Genomic DNA, 23,838 nt, shown 5'->3' with positions numbered 1-23,838 from the left:
AAGTTAAAATAGAATAACAAGTTAGTGAGAATCAGTACCAGAAGCAATATTTTACTTAAAAGTACCACAGGTTGTTAAAAGCGTTTAATTAAGAAATTTTTGTAGTTATTAATAATGTACCTTAATACTGAGTGCAGTGGTTTTAGAGATAGTTAAGAGGAAACTCAATTAGTGAATGTTGCCTATTTCTTTAGTTCAGTGATTAGAGCTGAAATTGCTTTTTTAAAAAATAGTTGAACACTACTTACAATACAAATAGGATACCAACAGGATTCCCATTTTTATTCACATTATTCTCTAATTAGTGCTTTTGCATTTCAATTCTGACCTGCCCTTCAGTAGTATCTTAAAAACCAAATACAATTAACAATAAAAAAATAGGACAGAACGTAGTTTTGTTCACTTACAAATACTAGTACCAGTTTCACTACATTTGTTGTTGCTCTTGGAAGAGTAACCACTTTAAAAAACAGATACATAAAAGTGCAATATTCCTTACTTTGCATGGCATCCAGTAATAGTTACATCAAATGAACCTTCAAACCATCAATTCTGTACCCCCAATTTAGACACATTTCTAGTCCTTAGAAAAAGGGACCCCAGGGTAGAAGGATAGCATGGGGAAAAGAAGCCTAGGGCAAGGTTTGATGAATCACTCGGAAATCCACCTCACCCAGAATGCTAGGGGGAATTTCTGCCCACCCATTCCAACCCCCCAATTAAGAATGGGGAATTTAGCCTAAATTTCTTCTGGTCTCACTTTCTTGCCGACATCTAGTATTCTATCTCGGAAGGCAAATTAACCTTAGAATTTTCTAGAAGAAATTATTTTTACCCAAATACATTGGACTTTGGTCTCAATTTGAATGAGGATGACTGGCCTTTAAGAGACCGGTCCTCTTCTTCTTCCTCCTCCCCCTCCTCCAGTGGCTGCTCCCGGTCTCTGAAAGAGGGTGTGGTGTGGATGATCTGGGTTCGGAAGCGGATTTTGTTGAGTCTGGGTTTTACTCGCCCACTAGAGCTGCCTGGGGCTTTGCGACCTGGGTCCTTTGCTTTGCCTCCAGCCCATCCGTCAGCCAAGTGGTGGTGGTGGTGGTGGTGGTGGTGGTGGTGATGATGATCCCCTCCATCCTCCGGGATGTGGGAGAATTTGTAGGTGATGAGGTGCGAAGGGAGCACCTTTGACAGCCTCCAGCGCCCACCCCCGCTGCCGGTAGCGCTCTCTGCGTCGTCCTCATCCATGGCTCCCACCAGGTTCTTGATCTCCTCGGCGATGCTCTGATTCAGGTACTGCGAGGCCTTTTTCCCACTGTAGTCCCTGATGTCCACGTCTGCATCGTAGGCCCCCACCAGCAACTTCACCACCTCCACGTGCCCATGCATGGCTGCCAAGTGAAGGGCGGTGTAGCCTCCGCTGGTCCGGGCGTTGATGTTCACTGGCAGCTGGTGTTTGTTGGCGAAGTTCACCAACATGGCCAGGAGCTCTTGCTTGCCGTGCTTGGCGGCCCAGTGCAGGCAGGTGAAGCCGGTGATGAAGTCCCGCTTAGCCAGCAGGCCAGGCTCACAAGTGAGCAACGCTTCTAGGCTGTCCCACTTGCCCTCGGAGGCTGTGAGCATCCAAGCGTGCTCCAGAGGGTCTAGCGTCACCGAGCTCCCACTGCTGCTCTCCTCCTCTGCCGACGACGAAGCAACAGATGCGCTGTCCGAGTCGCCCCCGCCTCTGCCGCGTCCTCCCCCAGAGAACCCAGGGCTGCTGCCCCCAGGACAGACGCTCCTCTTCAGCTGCGGGGAGCTGCCCATCACAAGGTCCAGGAGATTCTGGCGAGTAGACCGTGGGGTGGTGGCCCCCCCAGGGGAGCTGCCGCCGTCCACCTCCTCGCAGCCGTGGGGCGGGGGTTCCAGGTCCTCGCTGGGCTCCGCGGCCGATGCCCCGACTGCGACGCGCAGCGAGTTCTTCCTCCGGGCCCCGCCGCTCAGAGGCGGCCCTCTCTGACTGTCTCTGGCCAGGCTTGGCGGCCCGATCGCGGCGGCGGGGGACTCCCCATCGCCCAGCTCGCAGCCCGGCCCTGGGGGCGCCACGATGGACACCGCCTCGGGGCACAGGCCGCTCTCCCGGCTCTTGGCCGGGTCATCGGGCGCCTCGGGGTCGCCGCCGCAGGGCTCTGGCTCTGCGGTCACCGAGATGCGGGGCAGGTCCCGGGGCGGCGCGGCCTCGGGGGGCAGTGGGCCCTCGCAGAACCGCCTCTTGAGATGTACGTACTTGGAGCCGTCGGCAGGGTCGGTGCGCACCGTGGCTACGGCGTTGACCAGCTCCTTGAAGCGGGCGCGGGCAGCGGCGCGTTGCTCGGGCTCACCGCCCAGGGCGCCCCTAAAGTGCTGCACTAGCTCGGCGTGCCGGGCCCGACCCCCGCGCTCCGAGAGGAAACGTAGCACCGCCTCGGGGCTGAGCTCCGCCGGCCCCTCCATCCGTGGCCACGCTGCTTGTTTGGCGGCGGGAGGCTCAACCCGGCCCCATCGCGGCCCGCTCCAAGGTGCGGGCTTCTGACGAACTTGGACTCCAGCAAGACAGTCAGGATCTGAGCCTCGCGCCAGCAGCCAGAGCCTCCGCCACCGCTTCAGTGGGGCCGCGCCCAGCGCGAACACGCCCCGTCGGCCCCGCCCCCGTCCCGCCCACTTCCGGTCCCCGCGCTGGCCGCAATCTCTGCTCCTGCAGACTGCGCGCCAACAAGGCTTGCTCCACCCCCATGCCCCGCCCACTTCCGGCCTTCGCGCGGTCTTCAATCGCTGTTACCGCCAGCCGCCGCAGGCTGGCTGAGGAGTACTGCCCTTATTTCTTCGCAACTTCTCTCTCATGTCCCCAGTCTCCTGCAGTCACCTTCCCCCTGCATTGACTTGACCTATAAAACGTGGAGGGGCATTCCTGTGAGAGGCTCGCACCGCGTCCGTGCGTCACAGGCCACTAGGCTCGGCCCCTCCCCTTTCCCGGACCGCCAGCGGAGGCCGGCCCCGCGCATTAAGCCCTCCTCGGCCCCCTTAGCTCCCTCCGCCGTTGGGACGCGCTGCTCGGGGGCCAGGGCTGAGACTGCCGCTTCGCTGGACCGCAGCCCGCTTGTCTCAGCGCCGGCTCGGGACCCTGACCTCTGAGGTTCCCCGGCACCTGGTGAGTCCGGCCGACGCCTCACGCCCCCTCCGCCGCCCTCCCCACCACCAGGGCCTGACTCCCAGGACCCCCGCCCCCCCTTTCCAGGGTCCCAACGTAACTTCCTCAGCCAGGAGCTCAGAGCTGGGAGCGCCCGGCTGCGTCCGGTCCAGGCGGTGATAGTGACCTGCGCCCCTCCGCGACTCCCGGTCCTCTTGGGCTGTCTCGGCGGGCCATCCCCACTTGGCAGGGAAGAGGGCTCCAGTTTCTTTTGCTGCAGCCTGGGGGAGGCGTGTTACGGTGCTGCCTGGAACCAGGAGCGCAGGGCGCGCCCCTCACTGCTCCCTCAGCGCGCCATGCAAGAGTGGCTGGAAGTTGGCGTGGCTTCCCCGTCTTTGCCAAAAATTAATCTGAAACAATGATTGCGGGTCCGTCATTTTTATAAGGATTTTGAATGCACAGGGCAGATTAATGTAATAGCAGTGGTCACTTAGAGTTGTATACATTTCCCTCACTTTCTAAATTAATTTTTATTTTTAAATTACCATTGATGTTCAATATTGTTTCATATTAGTTTTAGGTGTATAGCATAGTGGTTAGACATTTATATAATTTACAGAGCGAGGCCCCCGCATCAGTCTAGTATCCGCCTGATACCATAATTATTACAATATTGTTGACTGTATTCCCTATGCTGTACTTTACATCTCTGTGACTATTTTGTAACTATCAACTTGTACTTAATCCTTTTTCACCCAGTCTAACCCTCCTCCCCTCCCATCTGGCAGCCATCAGTTTCTTCTCTGTATCTATGAGTATGTTTCTGTTGGTTCATTTCTTTTGTTCTTTAGATTCCACTTATAGGTGAAATCATGCGGTGTTTGTCTTTCTCTGACTTATTTCACTGAGCATAATACCCTCTAGGTCCATTTATGTTGTTGCAAATGGTAAGATTTCATTCTTTATGGCTGAATCATGTTCTATTGTATAAATGTACCACATCTTTTTTTTAAATCCATTCGTCTATTGATGGGCACTTAGGTTGCTTCCATACCTTGGGTATTGTGAATAATACTGCAGTGCACACAGGGGTGAATATATCTTTTCAAATTAGTGTTTTGGATTTCTTTGGATAAATACCCAGAAGTGGGATTGTTGGGTCATTAGGTAGTTCTATTTTAAATTTTTTGAAGAATCTCCACACCGGTTTCCATAGTGGCTGCACCAATTTGCAGTCCCACCAACAGTACACAAGGTTTCCTTTTTCTCCACATCCTCACCAACACTTATTTGTTGATGCTGGCCATTCTGACAGGTGTGAGGTGATAGCTCATTGTGGTTTTAGTTTGCATTTCTCTGATGATTAGTGATGTTGAGCATCTTTTCATATGTCTATTGGCCATCTATATGTCCTTTTTGGTGAAATGTCTGTTCAGGTCCTCTGCCCATTTTTTAATTTGACTGGTTTTTGTTTTGTTTTTGGTGTTAAGTCATATGGGTTCTTTATAAATTTTAGATATTAATCCCTTATATGTATCATTAATCCCTTATAGGTATCATTAGCAAATATCTTCTCCCAGTTGTCTTTTCACTTTGTTGATGGTTTCCTTTGCTATACAAAAACTTTTTAGTTTGATGAAGCCCTATTTGTTTATTTTTTCTTGTTTCCCGTGCCCAAAGAGGTATATCAGAGGAAAAATTACTGAAAGCAGTGTCAGAGAGTTTATTGCCTGTGCTTTCTTCTATGATTTTAAGTCTCATATTTAAGTCTTTAATCTATTTTGGGTTTATTCTTGTATATGATGTAAAATGTTGTCTAGTTGCATTTTTTTGCGTGCATCTGTCCAGTTTCCCAAACACCATTTATTGAAGACACTCTATATTTTTGCCTCCTTTGTCATAAATTAATTGACCATTTAGGCATGGGTTTATTTCTGGGCTCTCTAATCTATTCCATTGATCTATGTATCTGTTTTTATGCCAGTACCATTGCTGTTTTGATTACTCTTGTAGTATATAGTTTGATATCTGGTAGCGTGATACCTCCCACTTTGTTCTCAAGATTGCTGTGGCTATTCGGGGTCTTTTTTGGTTCCATATAAATTTTAGAATTATTTGTTCTAGTTTTGTGAAAAATGCCGTTGGTATTTTGATAGGGATTGCATTGAATCTATAGATTGCTTTGACTAATATGAACATTTAACAATATTAGTTCTTCCTATCCATGAGCACAGTATATGCTTCCATTTCTTTATATCTTCTTCAATTTCTTTCTTCAGTGTCTTATAATTTTCTGAGTACAGGTCTTTTACTTTCTTGGTTAAATTTATTCCTACATATTTTATTATTATTTTTGGATGCAATTGTAAATGGGATTGTTTTCTTAATTTCTCTTTCTGATAATTCGTTATTGGTGTATAAAAATGAAACTGATTTGTGAATATTAATTTTGTATCCTACTTTACTGAATTCATTTGTCAGTTCTAATAGTTTTTTGGTGTCATCTGCAAATAATGACAGTTTTACTTCTTCCTTTTCTTTGACTTTTTTTTTTTTTTTAATTGGGGAAGGGGAACAGGACTTTATTGGGGAACAGTGTGTACTTCCGGGACGTTTTTCCAAGTCAAGTTGTTGTCCTTTCAATCTTAGTTGTGGAGGGCGCAGCTCAGCTTCAGGTCCAGTTGCCGTTGTTAGTTGTGGCGGGGGGAGGGGGGACCATCCCACCATCCCTTGCTGGAGTCAAACTGGGCATCCTTGTGGTTGAGAGCCTGCATTCCAACTAACTGAGCCATCTGGCCACCTGGGAGCTGAGCGACAGCACGTTGACTTCATTCTAGTTGCAGAGGGCGCAGCTCGCTGGCCCATGTGGGAATGAAACAGCAGCCCCGTTGCCCAGAGCTCACGGTCTAAGGAACTGAGCCACCCGTTCACCCCTACTTCTTACTTTTCAATTTGGATGCCTTTTATTTCTTGTTTGATTGCTGTGGCTAGGACTTCCCATTTCCCTTACTCTTTACTCTCTGGAGCCCTGGTTTGCTTCCTCATTTTACCCAACTGTGTGGTTATCCAAGTTTTCCTCCATTAGGATTTAAGGGCCTTCGCCCTTTTACTTTTGCCTCGGCACCCTTGTACATTAAAAGAACATGTGTGACTGATTTGTCTGGTGTTTTTTACCTTTCAAATAATTTTTATCTATTTATCTCATTTGATAGTAAGCCAGTCGTTCTCAAAGTATGGTCACAATTATATTCCTAACAATACCACACTGCTTTTTGCCTTTTTCACACTCATTCTCTTATGAGTGTACGTTGAGTTTTCCGGAGGCTGCATGATGTAGTGACCTCACCCTCCTGAGGGCTAATGGAATGTGTCCCTGTGTATACTTGTCTTTTTAAGTTTTTCCGTTTTAATTTTAATACTTAAATATCAATGGTTGTAATCCATGCAAACTAAAGCTTTTTGGGAGCCTGAGACAAAAAGTTTGAGAACTGCTGATCTAAGCAATCTACTGAATTGGAAGTTTAGATTATAGGAGCAGAGTTCACATTGTAGCCTGAGAGGTTAGGTGATGTGTCGGAAGTTACACAACCAGTTTCTTTGATAGAACCTAGACAAGGATTTTTCTCCATGACTTAAAACAGGTCTCTTTCCACTCTGTGGTGTATTTAGAGAACTCTCATTTTTCTTTCCAGACGGCCTTGTTGCAGTTGCTGTTTGTGTGCATGTGTGGGTGAGGAAAATGTATTTTATCCACTTTAGTTTATAGTAATCTTCAGAATTAAACTTGGGCTAAAGAAAGCACTTCTTTAATCGGTGTTGGATTTCTTGTCAATTGCTGTACTTATTTTGCAATATAGTAATAAGGCTAACCTTTACTTATTTTCTAACTAAAGTTTTTTATTTTGAGGTAATTGTAGATTCACATGCAATAGAGATTCCTGTACTCTTCCTTCAGTAATAACATTTGCAAAACCATAGGACAATGCCACAACCAGGACACTGATGTTGACACTGTGAAGATGGAGAACTTTCCGTCACCATGTCACCATAAGGATCCCCTAGGTTGCCCTTTCATAACCACACCCACTTCCTTGCCACCCCCACCTCTTCCTTAACTCGCAACAACCAGTGATCTGTTTTTTCTTTCTATAATTTTGTCATTTCATGACTGTTATATAATGGAATCACACAGTACTTAACCTTTTGGGATTGGATTTTTTTTCACTCAGGAAAATTCTTTGGTGACTCATCCAGGTTGTTGCTTATGTCATTAGTTTGTTCCTTTTAATTGTTAGTAGTAGTCCATGGTAGGGATGTACCACACTTTGTTTGAAGGACATCTAGCTTGTTTCCGTTGTTGGGCTATTCTGAATAAAGCTGCTATAAACATTCACGTACAGTTACATGTAATGGAACATATCTAAAACATAAGTCTTCATTTCTCTAGGCTAAACTCCCAGTAGTACAGTTGCTGGGTTACATGGCAGTTGCCTTTAGTTTGATAAGAAACTGCTAAACTGTTTCCCCGAGTTTCTGCACGTTTTCCATTCCTACCAGCATTGTATGAGAGATCAGGCTCTCCACATTCTCACCAGCATTTGATGTTCCTGTTTTTTTATTTAGACATTGTGATAAGTATGTAGTTATATATAGACAATCTGATATATATTGTGGTTTTAACTTGAGTTTCCTTAATGGCAAATGATGTTAAATATCTTTTCACGTGCTTATTTGCCATCTGCATATTCTCTTCAGTGAACTGTGTCTTCATTTCTTTTGCCAATTTTCTAATTAGATTTTTTAAATTGTTGGTTTCAGAATGGTTTTTTAAAATATATTCTAAATATTAACCTTTTCTTGATATGTGATTTGCAAATGTTTTCTCTCAGTCTGAAGGTTTTTCATCTTAATATTCTTTTGCAGAATAAAAATTTTTAACTTTGATAAAATCCATTTAAAATTTATTTTTCCTCCTGTGGATTTTTCTTTTGGTGTTAAGTCTAAGAATTCTTTGCCTAACCCTAGATCCCAAAGGTTTTCTCTTATTTTTTCTTCTAAAAGTTTTCTAGTCTATGTTTTACATTTAAGCCCATGACCCATTTTGAGTTAATTTTTGTATAAGGTGTGAGGTTTAGGTTGAGGATCATTTTTTTTTTGGCCTGTGGATGCTCCAGCACCATTCATTGAAAAGGCTTTCCTCTATTGAATTGTTTTTGCACTTTTGTCAAAAATCAGTTGAGCATATTTGTGTAGATCTATTTCTGGGTTTTCTATTAGCACACAGTCTTGATTCCTGTAGCTATGTAATAAGGCTTGAAATAGAGTAGACTGATTCCTCTCACCTTATTCTTATTTTTCAAAAAAGTTTTTTGGCTATTCTAGTTCCTTTGCCTTTCATTATAAATTTTAGAATAGTCTCATCTATATCAAAGAATTTTGCTGGGATTTTGATAGGAATTACATTAACTATATCAATTTAGGGAGAATTAATACTCTACTGTGTTGAGTGTTCCAACTTATAGACGTGGTATTTCTCCCCATTTCTTTATATTTTCTTTGATTTCTTTCATTAGCATTATGTAGTTTTTAGCTTACAAGTCCTGCATATGTTTTGTTAGATTTACAATAGTCCCCTCCATATCCCTGGGTGCATATATTCCAAGATCACAAGTGGATGCCTAAAACTATGGGTAGTTACTAAAATACATATATATATATATATATATATATATATATACACACACACACACACACACATACACATATATATATATATATGTGTATGTATATGTGTATATGTATGTATCGATAGTTTTTTCCTAGACATACATCCTTTTCATTTAAAAAGGAAGCATGGCTTTTCTTTGGCATGTCCAAATTGCCAGCATCATTACTCTTGAGTGTTGGGGCCATTTATTAAGTAAAATAAGGGTTACTTGAACACAATTACTGTACTACTGTCAATCTTATAACAGATGCTACGTGAATAACAGGTGGCTAGCTTATACAGTGTGGGTATGCTGTACAAAGGGATGATATACATCCTAGGGAGGATGAATGGAACGGGATGGTGGGAGACTTCCTAATGCTATTCAGAACAGCACACAATTTAAAACTTATGAATTGTTTATTTCTGGAATTTTCCATTTAATATTTTCAAACCGTGGTTGTCTATGGGAACTGCAACCATGGATAAGTGGGGGACTACTGTACACCTACTTTATTTATTTTAGCAATTGTAGATGGTATTATATTTTTAATTTCATTGACCACATATTCATTGTTAATATATAAAAATAGTTGATTTTCATATGTTTATCTTGTGTTCTTTGACCTTCATGAATTCATTTATTCTAGGAGTTGGGATTCCTGGTAGAGTCATTGAGATTTTCCACATAGAAAATCATGTCATCTATACATAGGGGCAGTTTTATTTCTTCTTTTCAAATTTGTATGCCTTTTCTTTCCGCCTTATTGTGCTGGCTAGCATTGTTGGAATGAGAATGGTGAGAGCAGACATCCTTGCCTTGGTTCTCATGTTGGGGGAAAGCATTCAGCCTTTCATCACAGCTGTAGGTTTTCTTGTAGATGCTCTTTACCATGATCACGGGGGATATTGGTCTGGAGGCTTTTTTGTCTTTGTCTGTTTTGGTGTGGGTAATAATATTAGCTTCCTAAAACTAATGGGAAGTGTTCCCTCCGCTTCTGTTTTCTGTAAGAGATCATGTAGAATTGGTGTTAATTCTTCTTTAAATGTTTGGTAGAATTCTATAAAGCCATCTAGGCCTGGAGATTTCTTTATTGGAGTTTTAAAATTATAAATTTAAATTTCCTTAATAGTTACCTGCCTGGCAATTTATATTATTTCATATGGGGTGAGTTGTGGTAGTTATTGGTTTTGTAATTCCTTCCTTCCAAGTTGTCAAATTTGTGTGTATAGTGTTCATAGTATTCTCTTACTATCCTTTTGATGTCTGCAGGGTCAGTAGTGATACTCCCTGTTTCATTCCTGATGTAATTTGTGCCTTCTACTTTTCTTTGTCAATTTGCTAGAAGTTTGTCAATTTCCTTCAAAATTGTCGAGGAACCAGCTGTTTTGTTGATTTTTCTTTTGTTTTTCTATTTTCTTTTTTTAAAAAATTAGTTTCAGGTGTACAAAACAGCATAATGATTAGACATTTATCCCCCTCACAAAGTGATAACCCCAACAAGTCAACTACCCATCTGACACCGTACATGGCTATTACAATACCGATGTCTGTATTCCCTATGCTATACTTTATATCCTGTGACTATGTGTATATATATGTGTGTGTGTATATATATATATATATAATAATTGACATTCAGTATTATTTTATGTTAGTTTCAGGTGTACAGTGCAGTGGTTAGGCATTTGTATATTATAATTTTTAAAGTGATCCCCGCCATAAGTCTAGTTCCCATCTGAGACCATACATAGTTTCTACAACATTATTGATTATATTCCCCATGCTGTATTTCACATCCTGGTGACTATTTTGTGACTGCCAATTTGTACTTCCTAATCCCTTCACCTTTCTCACCCAGTCCCCTAACCCCGCTCCCATCTAGCAACCATCAGTTTGTTCTCTGTATCCATGAGTCTGTTTGTTTTGTTTGCTCATTTATTCTGTTCTTTAGATTCCACATATAAGTGAGATCATATGGTATTTGTCCTTCACAGTCTGACTTATTTCACTTAGCATAATACCCTCTAGGTCCACCTATGTTGTTGAAGATGGTAAGATTTCATTTATTTTTATGGCATTGTTTTTCTATTTTCAGTATAACTGATTTCTGATCTTTATTCCCTTTGTTTTGCTTGTTTTGGGTTTATTTTGCTCTTCTTTTTCTAAGTTCTCCAAGGGAGATCTTAGATCATTGATTTGAGACTTTTCCTCCTTTCTAATGCATGCGCTTGGTGGTATGAATTTCCCTCTCAGCAAGGTGGTATGAATTTCCCCACGAATTTTGGTATGTTGTTAAATCTCACTTGATATTCTTAACGGATTTGCAGACTTTTTTATTTTTAATAGAAGAGGACATTAAGACTCAGGGAGGTTTAGTATCTTGCTCAAGGAATCACAGCTAGTGATGATGGTCCGATCTGCTCTTGGCCATATTGTCTCTGTCTCTATCTCCGGTATGTTCTTATTAGCAATTGCAGAAGTTTTATGATTGAAGAGATTTGACTATATCGTTACTTCCTGTTAACTGTGATAATGGATCTTGAAATAATGTTCACTACCTTTTCCTGTCTCCTGAGAAACACGCTCATAATTTCCCCCTTCTTCAAACTATCCTTAGGAAAACTTTTAAATTCCTATCTGCATTTGTCATTTCCTGTTTCAGCTACAATGGTTCTGAACTCTTCTGATTCTTTTTCAGTTATCCTTCAGTGAGAATAATTTTTAGAGGTGTCCGTCATTTGTTTTATTATACTTCTGTTTTGAAATTGTGATTCTTAATTCTTTCCTTTAGTGTCCTAGAGTTAGTTACCACCTCAGTGCCTTCCCATTTCTCCATCTGGAGTGACATTTTTCTCCCCCACTGGTCCAGATACTGTAATCATTGGATAATGAAAAACCAAGTTCCTGTCCCACCTCAGAAGCTTTCCCAGAGAATCCTAACCCTTGGCAGTCTGTCATACTGCTCATTTGCCATTAGTCATATACTACCTTGCAATACCTCCTAATTTGTGTTTTGTATTGTTCCTTAACGTTTTGCATCAATTAAATTTTAATGAGCCTTGCAGTTTCCCCGCTCAATTAAATGATCTGTCTTCTGGAAGAGCAACCGTAATAGTCTTTGTATCTTCCACAGCCGTGATTATATCTTTGAGGACATGTGTTGATTATTTTTTATATGGAAAATGTGTTCACCTTGAATCATATTCTTGTTGAATGTTAAATACATGAATTATCAATTCTCCCAGGCATCCAGCAGCTATTTGTTAGTCTACATTTTTGTTTTAATGGAGCTCCACCTTACACCAGGCTGTACGCTTGTTAGTTTCTAAGTACTATGATACTTTAGACCATGTGTCTGGAGCACCTATTTTGAGAAACATGGTTACCAAATTCTCTTAGTAACTATTAATTACTATATTGGGAATTCTGGAATTTCCAGATTTCTTTAATTGTATGTTTTCAGACACTAGAAAATTTTAAATTATGGAATAAATTATTGGGGCAAATTTTAAAAAATGAACTGGGTGTTGAGACTAGAAAAGGAAGGTAAAGTCAAACAGAGCATATGAAAGAGTTTTGAAATGCAGTCTTGGAGAGAAAAGAAGCTGAGGAAAATGAACCCAGGCTTTAGAATTCACCCTCACTTCTTTCTGTTACAAGGGAAGATGTTTGGAGACTTAAGTAAGGGGAAGTGGTAGCGTGTGCGATGTGAACATGGTAGAGCTAAGGCTATAAACTTCTGTTGGGGTGAGGGATAAAGATATACCTTTCAGCCGTATTCCATTTAAGGCTATCCCAAATCTTTTTCCATCTAGAGAATCTTAAATACTCTGATCTATATGACGGTGTAAACAACTGACAGGTATAGAAGTAAGTATATGGCAGTGTGGTAGAGATTGCATAGTAATCATTTAGTTAACAAAGGATGTGTTCCAGAAATGTTTATTATCAGAAGTAGAAATTATATAGGAGGCATGGGGTTATTTTCTGGGATGTTATACCTGAGTAATGTAATCGAAATATTAATTAAATAATACCATATGTTGAAAAAAATACGATATACATGGTGAGGAATAAGCAGAGGTTAAGGTTAGGGGGAAAGGAGAAGAGACAATTTTCATTTGCGATGTGGATGTTGGAAGAGACCAGGAGAATGAGTGGGTCCCGCAGGTCCTTACCAGGTCTGCCGGGTTCCCCAGCCCCTCCAAGCTTGTTTCAGGCATCCAGTATCATACCGCCAAAGATAAGGTGGGAGAGCTGTGGGATATCTTCTCTGACCTCCTTCTCCCTCTCTTAAGAACCAGATTGAGTTTATTCTACTCTGTGTGGGCTATCTTTATGGAGCAGCATGGTATGTGTAGAAAGAGGTCATATTAAATAGTAAAATATTAGGTAGAGAGTATATTGATGGATATCATAAATGTTTTGTAAGTGGTCTGTGCTCCAGTTTTTTCATGGCATCAATTTATGAGATTATGATATGTACTAAGCTTTAAAATATGTAAGGAGTGAACACTTTTTGCAAAAGCTCAACATTGAGCTAAGTACTAAAGGAGGAGATGGCCATAGATTAGCAGAGAAGAACTGGCTAGATATTTCAGGCAGGAAGAAGATTCATCTCAGACTCGTATGCACTCAACCTTAAAATAACAATGAGATGCCTTCAATTGTATTTACCAATCATGAAAAAAATAACTTTAAATTTTCTTTATTGTATATATTTTTAAAACTAAAGGGAACTTTAGTAATTATTTTTAACTTCTTTGAACATATTTTTACTTTTTTAGTGGTCTAGCAATCTCTAAAGATCTTTGCAAACATTAACATATTCAAGTTATATATTTATATGGATTTGTCCTTCGCTGGTTCGAACATACCCACTGGAGTAACTGAATGCTGCCGATGTTTACGTGCATTCACTATGGCCAGTACTCCAGTACTTGCATTATCACATACGCATATGTCTCCCATGTCTTGAGCTGAGTACTGTTATCTCCGGATTTTTTTTTTTTTAATGAGGATTATATTTCTCAAATTTTGATGAACAAACTGTCTCTTGTTTTGCTCATGTTGTCATTGTATCTCCTTGCCCCAGGCCCTCATACATGGCTTTGGCAGTTACTTAGTCCACCAGCAGTTTGCATCTGTTGTCACCATAAGTAGTTAATTCTAACAGTCTTCTCATTAAGCCATACATTTATACTGATGTCACACATTCTCTTCTCTGTTGTGACATGGGTCATTCAGATAATTCTAGGGGCTCTCTGTTTTGGGAGAAGATAGGCTGCTTGTCATTTAGTAACAGAGATTCTGTTGTATAGAAAGAATTATAATTACAGTTTCCACATAACTTAGGGCCAAAAGAACCTAATACTGAATTGTAATTTGAAAAGGTGGAGAAAATATTTTAATCTCATTTTACATTTGCATATTTTGCTGTGTTTTCTTTTGTATTGCTGCTCACAAAATAATCAACACATATATTGTCTCAATCATTTTGTTTATCCTCAGATAGTCTTAAGTTTTTGTTAGCTACTACTTTCCCTTGTATTACTTACTTTTAGGTAGAAAATTGTGTTACATCTTTATGAATTAACTTTTTTTTTATTGAGGTGTAGTTTATGTAGAGTGGAATTTACTCTTTTTTAGTATAAAGTTCCATGAGGTTTGGTGAATGTATCTAGCTGGGTAACCACAGCCACAAATATACATACAGAACGATTCCATCACTCCCCTCCGCAGCTCCTTTGTGCTTCTCTGTAGTCCTCCTAATCTCTGACAATCACTGATCAATTTTCTATTCCTGTTGTTTGCCTTTGCCAGAATTTCACATTTATGGAATTATCATCGCCTTTGAGCTGGCTTCTTTAGCTTTAGCTAAATATGATGCTTTTGAGAATTATCCATGTTGTTGCATGTTTCTTTTTACTGTTGCCTTTATTTCATTGTATGGATGTGTCACAACTTTGTCCGTCCTTTCTCCAATTGAACATTTGAGCTGTTTCCAGTTTTTGACAATCTTGAATAAAGTTACAGTATACATTCACATACAGGTTTTTATGTGAGTATAACTTTTTATTTCACTTGGGTTGGTATCTAGCAGTCGGATTGTTGAGCATGTGTGTGCTTAACTTAAACTGGCAAACTGTTTTCCAAATGTTTGTACCAATTTGCACTCCCAGCAGTAATGACTGAGACTTCCTGTTACTCTGCGTCCTTCCCAGTGGGGTCAGTTTTTTAAAATCATTCTGATACATGTATAGTGATGTCTCATGACTTAATTTGCATTTACCTAATGACTAATGTTGAGCATCTCGTCATGTGCTTATTTGCCATCCCTAGGTCCTTGATGAAGTGTCTGTTCAAATCTTTCCCCATTTAAAAAAAATTGAATTATTGCCTAATATTGAGTTATACAAGTTTTAAAAATATATATATTTCTTATATGTCTTTTTATGAAATAAATGATTTACGAGTGTTTTATCCAAGTATGTGTCTTGTTTTTTCATTCTTTTAAGAGTATTTTTGAAGAGCGGAAATTTTATAGTTTTTTAGATTCAAATCATCATTTTTTCTTTATGGATCATGCTTTAGGTGTTGTAACTAAGAAGTCTTTGCCTAACCTAAGGCCACAAAGATTTTTATACTTTCTGGAAGTTTTAGAATTATGATTCACTTTTAGTTACTTTTTGTATGGTGCAAAGTATGAATTGAGGTTCATTTTGTTTTGCATATGGAGTCCAGTTGTTGCAGCACATTTTTTAAAAAGACTATCCTTTGTCCATTTAATTACATGTGCACCTTGTTGAAAAATCTACCCTGCCCCTACTACCACCTTGACTTCTCTGGATCTCATCACTCTCTTTCCTGGAGGCGTGGTAGTTAACTACTTTACAGCTGATTGCCACTTCTAGATCATTCTTCTCCTCTCCTCCCTGAATAGTCCCAGTTTTGACTCTCACTTAGTTATCCTACCGTATACTCACCACCTTTCTTTGTGCTGAGTCAGCTCTGAAACCCCTCTGCCCCTATGCTTGATGGTGTTGCTACTGGCTCCTTGTAATTCTCTAACTTTAGACCTGTTTTAATTCTGGGTGGTTTCAGGATCCACACAAATTATCCTTTCAGGACCCTGCCTTTCAGTTTTTGACCTTCTCTTCTAAAATCCCTTGTGTTCTCTCTCCTACGTTAGCCTCTTCTTGACATTGCCATTACCCAGTAACTGTGACCCTTTGCAATCTCAGTTCCAGGCATTCCATCCTGACCACGCCTCCTATCTTTCCTGTTTACTCCCTCAGTACTCTAAGTCCCACAATTTTTTGACCCAATCTGTTGATCTACTACCTTTCCTCTTTCCCTCATCTCCCTTTATGCCCTCTTTTCCTTTATTTGCCCAGCTTTTAAGTCAATCCCTGTAACATTTATAATCATTTCCTTGCATGTCTCGGTTCCCTCTCTTGCTCCACCATTCTCCCCTGGCAAAACCCAATACCCACTTAAATTAAACTATCCCCGGCTCTGCTCTTGCACCCTCAAAGCTAAATATGATAGAGGAAAATCATGCTGAGTGGTTTCACTTTTAACGTCATGACTACTAAACTCAAGAGGCTGCCTAAAAATAGATGCTGCCTAAAAATTGTACTGTGTTTTCCTCATTCATTCACCCACTCATTTTTCTAGATCAAAGGTTGGCAAACATTTTCTTTAAAGGATCAAATAGTAAATATTTTCAGCTGGTCTCTGTCCCAACTATGCAACTCGGCCATTGTGTCCTGAAAGCAGCCACACTCCTTATGTAAAGGAGTCGGAATGGCACACTCTCTTCTCTCTAAAACACTTTCTTTTCCTGTCTTCCAGGACTCCACACTTTTCTGGATTTCTTTCGCCCTCTTTCACTGTTCCTTCTCAGTCGTATGGACTGGTTGCTCCTCAGTTCTCCAACCTTTAAATATTCAAGTACCCCCAGGGCTCAATTCTGTGATCCTTTCTCTTTTCTAAATACCTTCAATCCTTGGGTGATATCTCATCTCACAGCATTAAGTATTAGCCATATATTGATGACTTCAGAATTATCACATCCAGTCCAGATAATTATGTACTCAGTACCTTCACTTCAATATCTAATAGGCTTCTCCAATTTAGCATGTTTGAAAGAGAGCTCCTCGTCTTCCTCAGTCCTCCTCCTCCTGCAATCTTCCCAGTTCCAATAAATGGAAGCTCCCTCCTCCTTATAGCTCAAACCAAAAACTTTGGAACCATTCTCCATATCTCTTCACATCCCACATTGAACCTCAGCAAGTTCTGCCTTCAGGTAGATTCAGAATTTGATCACATCTTACCTCTTCCACCTCTAACGTTCTGCTGTTATTTCTTTCCTGGATTAAAGCAATCGTCTCTTAACCAGTCTTGTTTCTGCCTTGCCATTCTTCAGTTTACTCTCGACATAGTACCCGTAGCTGTAGCAAACCTTTTACTACAAAGAGGAATCATGTCCCTCTTATACTAAAAACGCTTCACAGCCAAGTCCTTACAGTAAGCCAAAAGAACCAAGGCCCGGTATTATATTATATTATATTATATTATATTATATTATATTATATTATATTATATTATATTATATATTTACATTACGTTAGATTAGATTACATTATATTATATTTATTATATTATATTACCAGGTCTTATATAAGACCTGGTCTTATGTTAAAATAAGACCGAGTCTTATATTAATTTTTGCTCCAAAAGACTCATTAGAACTGATGGTCCGGCTAGGTCTTCTTTTCGGGGAAACACGGTAGTTCCCTCTGCCTGGAGTGGCCTTCCTTCAGATTTCCCTTTCATGGGCTCTGCTCCCTTAACCCCTTAGATCTTTGCTAAACTATCAGTTAGGCCTTCCCTCACCACCTGTTAAAAATGGCACCCCTCACCCATGCCATCTCCACATTTCCTATCCTTCCTTATTTTTCATTATTGCATTTATGATTCTCTGTTATATCATAGCATACGCTTTACTTTGATTTTTGCCTGTGTTCATAATGGCAGGGATTCTTTTCTGTTTTGTTAAGTTATGCATTCTCGGTGCCTAAGACAGTTCCTGGAACATAGTAGGCACTCAATAGCACTCAGTACAGATCTGTGGAATAAAGGCATGTTTATAGATATTTGAGGAAGACATTTTCTTTTTTCTACTTTAGTCTTTGTTAAATTCATGTAAGTGATAATATTAATGGATATCAAGAAGAAAAGGAGATATTTATTCTACTTACCCAAGAATCAGGCTCCGTATATGAGTATGCTTGCTCGTATGCAGAATTTGTACTTGTAACCATGGTCAGTACAGTCTTACATTCTTCATTTGCTACTTAATATCACACTGTATCATTTCTCTTTATTTTCATAATTATTGCTTCTAATCTTTGTAATAATATTCCTCATAGCCAATATTTCATATAGACTCTTGGTATATGCAATTTTTTTCCTTTCTTTTGAAGATTTACCTGACTTACAAAATGAAAATGAATCTGACATATATTCTAACTTATAAAAGTCGAATAACACCTTTTAAACTGCAGCCTGTACCAATAATGTGGCATTAACTGTGTTCAGTCTAAAAAGTCAGCCTGGCTGACTTGGTGGGTTGGGGTTTTTAGTGCTATCAATTTAGAAAAGTTCAAGCCCATGGAATCAGTGGAAACTTCAAGAGTAATGGGAACTACCACTGTATTTGTTTTTAATAATGATGTAAAAATTACCCTAGATTCATTACACACTTGACTAAAGCGCCAGGTGATCAGGTGGAAACTCCTCGAGGGATCCAAGGTACCCATAGGAACCTTAAGCTCAGAATTTCCAAAGTTGCGTCAAACCTGGGCTGATTTAGCTTCACAGTAACATCTGTCAGGTTACCTTAGTTTAAGACACTGGAAGGGCTCATGGCGTCTCTCTAAGGCTGAGTGCATGCCCAGTCCCGTTGCCTACTCCAGCCATACCACTTCTGCTGTTCTCCTTGCACTTGAACTGAAGCCTCCTTAGGTTTAAACGATAATGAGCTTCCTGCAGTTTCCCAACCATACCAAGTATACTTGCATGCTTTTACATACATTCAGTCCCCTACCTTCTTTTCTCATTGGCTAGGAAAATTCCTGTTTCTCCTTCAAGTGTCAGCTCAAGCCTTTTCTTGGGAGTGCTTTCTCTTACCATGCAGGGTTCATTATGTCACGAACTACTGCTGTGTCCTGTCCATAAGTCATATGTACGTCTCTCACTGGTACTAAAATTTAAGTTGCAAGAATATTAACTCACCTTGATCCTCAGTGGCTGGGGTCTGTTATTCTGTCCTGAAAATGTAACGTCTTTTATAAACATTGTGTGTATTTGAGGAATACATGAAAAGCAGTGTATATTGATAGACTTCACACTAATTCTTCAGTATTCTTTTTTCCCCCCAAGTGTTCCTTGTCAATTTTAAGTCCTTCCAATGAGTCTTTTCTGCCTTCCCCCTTCTTCAGCTCCTGTCCCATTTGCTTTTCCTTGGTTAAATAAATCACTTCTCAAATATGATTGACATTTTAATCACCTAATCTGCATGGAATATGTTCTTTCGCCCAGGAATGCAAACCATCTATTTTTCATTTAAATGAGCCTTGAGATTTAGTTCCGAGAAATCTTTCCACATCAACCAGGTGCAATTTTGTTGTCTTTCCTTAATACACCTTGTCTGTACACGTAGTTTCCATGACTCAGTCTTCTTTCTCTATCACATCACATATCTCTTCCTCATTGCTTGCTCAGAGGTGTACAGTCACGAAATTAGAGTTGAAAGAGACCTTAGAAGAGCATTAGTTTTGCTTCCCACTCAGTGGAGGAATCGACTCTACAGTTTGCCCCATTGCAATGACTGTGTCAGTTATTTGAACCACCTCCCCCTCCCCCGGCCAACAGCTGAATCCTTCACGGGGCTGTCCATTCCACTCTTGCCAGACAGTTCTAGTCCTTCAGTAATTTCTCTTCTTAGTGTTAAATCTGCCTCTCTAGTCCATTCGTGGGTCCTAGTTTTTCCCTTGAGAGATTCATTTCCATAAGACTGACTATAGATATCTGAGTACACCTGACTAGCCCTTGATGGTACAATAAGCTAGCAATATTGGGGGAAAGTCAGATTTCCTTAACTCATAAAGTATTAGAAAGTAATTTTTGAAAGGCTTAAAAACTTCGGTGTAAGACATGAAGTCATAAAATAACTTGGAAAAAATTTAGATGCATTTTTTCTTTTAAAACCTCAGGGTATGGAAAGATTTTCTAAGCTTTACCTTTAAGGGAGAAACTATAAAGGAAAAGATTGATAGGTTGGACTCTGTGAAAATTGAAAAGATCAATGACAAATCAGGAAAAGATATTTGCAATACAGATGACATGCATAGAGTTATAGCCAACAGCTCTTTTCAGAGAAACAAAAAAGGAATACCCTAATAGGCAAGTGGGGGAAAAACATAAACTGATAATTTATGAAAATATGTTATATAATTTTCAGGCCAGTAACCTGAAACAAAATATTCAAAATACCAGAAGTCAAATTAACTTGTCAGTTTTTGCCTATCAAATTAACACTTAAAATTTGTTAATACCCTGTATTAATGACTATATAATGAAATGGACACCTTATTTTTATATACTAATTTTGGAAATGTGAGCAGGTACAGCCTTTTTGAGGTGCAGTTGGGCAATATATTTATACCTTTGACCAGTAATTGCCTTCTATGAATTTCATGAAATTATCAGATGTACAAAATAACTGATGCTTATACATGTGTTTCCCTTTGGGTCCCCCAGGAAGCAGATGCTGAAGAGGGAGGAGTGTTAGAGATTAGGAGTGGAGGGGGCTGGGAGGTGATGCCTGTGGAGGAAGCAGGACTGGAGAGGAAAAGCCTTTAGGCCCTGATGCGGCTGTTAGCAGGTGTGAAAAGGAAGAGATGCGGGAGCAGAGCTGGCAGAGAGAGCCTCAGCGGCCTTGGCAACCTCGCAACCATCTGGACTAACCCTGTGGAGAACTCGGACTGACTGGGGTTTCCTGCTTAGGGCAGAAGGGGCCAAGCCCTGACCGCTCACTGTGCGCGTCCTTGGCGAGGGGTGGCCTGGAAGAGTGAGTGTGGGTCCATCCGGCAGCTCCTGAAGCCTGAGCTGCTGAAGGCTGTGGGCTGACTGCGTTCTTTGTCGCCCAGGGACAAGTTCTTGCTCCTAGGCAGATCTGAGTGGAGCCCGTCTTTGGCTACCACAAGAGGGACGTTTATTGCAGTGTCATTAAAATTACACAATTAGAAATGGTATTTTTTCCTATAATAAACATGAAATACTCCTTTTCTAATTAAGGGGGGGGAAGTAATTTCAAAAGAAGATTACATTTGTATTTTAGTAGCCATATAACACTGTAAGCTTTAGGTAAGCTTAAAACCCCTAACTCTTTTTTACATGAGCCACTATCAAGAATTTCCCCATTTTGATGATGTTTTGAGGCTGAATATTAGACTTTTTTCTTCTAACTCGAACCCGAATCCTAATTCTAATCCTATGAATATTAGATTTTGTTATCATTTAGCTTTTGTATTTTTTGGAGATGATGGTAAAGTTGAGATAAAATGGATACATTGATGGGACTTGGACTACCCTTAACTGCCCTAGACAGACTGTCCTGGGAGACCAGGCTGGGCCCGTCCACAGGAGACCGGTGCGGCTTTGCCCTCTGTCATCCCTACTCCCGTTGATTTTAATTGAATTCTTTTTTCCCTGCTTGGAAGCATTCACTTCTGGAGTCATCCTCTGTATAATTTGAATAATGTAATATTACTACTTATTTTTAGGAAAATTTTACATCAGCACTATTAACTATTTTAAAATTTCCTTAACGTGAAGATTTAATTAAGTGATTTTAAAGAATGAGTCTGTGGAATCTTTTGAAGTATTGTTTTAAAACAAAGAACCATGCTCTCTCAAAATCCATTCAATAGGCCCAGATAATTATTTTGACTACTTTCTTCATATATTCTCTCTCTCGCTCTCTCTCCTAAAAGTCTCCAAGAAACACCAGGAAAGACTTTGAAAACTTTGATTTTATTTCTTGGGTTAGATGTCTGAAGATAGAAATTGTGGGAAAATGAAGTTGAAATGAAGCTATTTTAAAGTCAAGTCAGAATTCTGTTCTGCCAAGTCTCATTGTTACCTAGAGAGAAGCTAGAAGGCAGTTTCTAAGGAATGTTTCCAAGTTGTTAAGGAAAGTCGTCATCTGGGGTCCTGGTGTGAAAGAGTCACCAAATGTTTTCCCATAACTGGCTGATAGGAAAAAGGTCATGTCTCCCAAGGGCCCCCAGGACAAATTCTGTGCCACCTCAGTTGTGTTGCCCGTATTCCCCAAACTGAAATTTTGAAGAAGGTGGAGAACCTGATCTTCCTCCAGCTACCCCAGAATGTTCTGGCACTTTTTTCTGATTCATTATATACTACAATTTCTTTAAAAAAAAAAAAAAAAAAAGTATATATATATATATATATATATATATATATATATATATATATATTAGACTTTGCCAGGAATTAAAGGAACTGTATAAGTTTTTTCCTTCTAGACAATAGGTGTATAGATTTCAATATACGTATGTTTCTGTATTATGATGTATATATGTATTTAAAATAAAAAATACAGAAAAAGCAAACCGACTGTGTAGTCAAGTGTAAGTTATGGTTTTGTTAGTCTTCCTGGTGCCTTGGAATGAGATTATGATTGCCTGTTATGAGTTTGCGTTTCTCTGATGTAAGTTCGTAAGATCAAGGGCCACGTCTTACTCCTGAGACCCCAGAACCCAGCGCAGTGATTTGCACATAGTAAGTAGGTGGTCAGTGATAGAGTAGACTGGAATTCCACTTCCAGATTTTTTTAATTTAGGCTTTACCACTAGAGGGATTGGGTCAACTTTGTCCCCTTATTATTTTACCTTTAATATTGTGTTGTTAATAACTAAAAAACTGTTTCATTCTAAATCTTGTTTTGGAAATTTAGTCTAAAGTAGTACCAGTGGAAAATATTTAAAACAACTATTTATAATACTTTCATGTGACTCATTCATACTTCCTGATCAAAACATTTATCCACAGAGATTTTAAGAAGGCTTTTTGGCCGGTGTTCAGAAACAAAGGAAATGAATAAACAAACGCAGATACTTTATATGAACTTACTTAAATGACAGAAATGTAACCTAGTTTTTATTAGTCAAAGTTTAGCGATAAGTGAGTACAAAACCTCTTATTTTTTTCTAAGCACATTTTACGTATCAACCAAATGCTTACTGAGCAGCATTTCTCAAAAATCTAGTCATATGATATCACGTATTAAAAACTGAAAACTACTTTCTTATTGTAATTTTTTTAATTAAAATTTAATTTTTACTAGAGTTCTATAGTTGATAAGTGGAAATAATATGGCCATCAGTTAATTAGATGTGTGGCGCCTCACTTTCGACACCGATGTGAACCAGTAGCATGTTACATTAGGAAGTGACACGAGCTGGGTTGTTCTACGCTTACTCAGTTTCTCCAATGCAAGGCTCTGAATAGGGATCCCAAGCAGTGTTTTCCGTGGCTCTTCTTTACCTTTACCAACAAGTCAGTCTTTCGATGGACACTTCAAACTTCCCCAGTCAGCTACTCTTCTACATTGGCCCTTATCTGTTTCTCAACCTCATTCGTAACTTTGTAGCAGGAGACCAGTGAACCCTTTTTTTCTTACCAAACTCATAACCACTATTTACGTTCTCCAGGTATGAAATTCTGACTCCCTTCTGAAGACACTCAGGGTTGTTTTATATCTTAAATGCCACCTCATCACACGCTATACCACTTTTCTTTTTAAAATAAATTTATTGGGTTTTAAATAAATTTATTGGGTTAGTAAAATTACATAGGTTTCGAGTGTACGATTCTGTACTATGTCATCTATGTATC

At 40.0% G+C, this 23,838-nt stretch overlaps 2 protein-coding genes across 3 annotated transcripts in view; one reads left to right on the top strand and one right to left on the bottom strand.

The window, feature by feature from the left end:
- Positions 1 to 21: 21 nt before the first annotated feature.
- Positions 22 to 2,646, bottom strand: SOWAHC (sosondowah ankyrin repeat domain family member C). The gene has a single exon (XM_033125358.1). It carries the CDS (start codon positions 2,464 to 2,466, stop codon positions 832 to 834), a length of 1,635 nt encoding a protein of 544 aa, XP_032981249.1. The 5' UTR covers positions 2,467 to 2,646; the 3' UTR covers positions 22 to 831.
- Positions 2,647 to 2,778: 132 nt separating this feature from the next.
- Positions 2,779 to 23,838, top strand: part of SEPTIN10 (septin 10) — a 58,896-nt gene continuing 37,836 nt past the window's right edge. Inside the window, exon 1 of one of the 2 annotated variants that reach the window (XM_033125467.1) lies at positions 2,779 to 3,160. The gene's annotated coding sequence lies outside the window, so the exon portion shown is untranslated. The remainder of the gene's footprint in view (positions 3,161 to 23,838) is intronic. The other variant, XM_033125468.1, reaches the window with a different exon arrangement.

This window comes from Rhinolophus ferrumequinum, chromosome 13, assembly GCF_004115265.2.
Source record: "Rhinolophus ferrumequinum isolate MPI-CBG mRhiFer1 chromosome 13, mRhiFer1_v1.p, whole genome shotgun sequence".
NCBI lineage: Eukaryota > Metazoa > Chordata > Mammalia > Chiroptera > Rhinolophidae > Rhinolophus > Rhinolophus ferrumequinum.
This window is presented reverse-complemented; position numbering and strand designations above follow the sequence as displayed.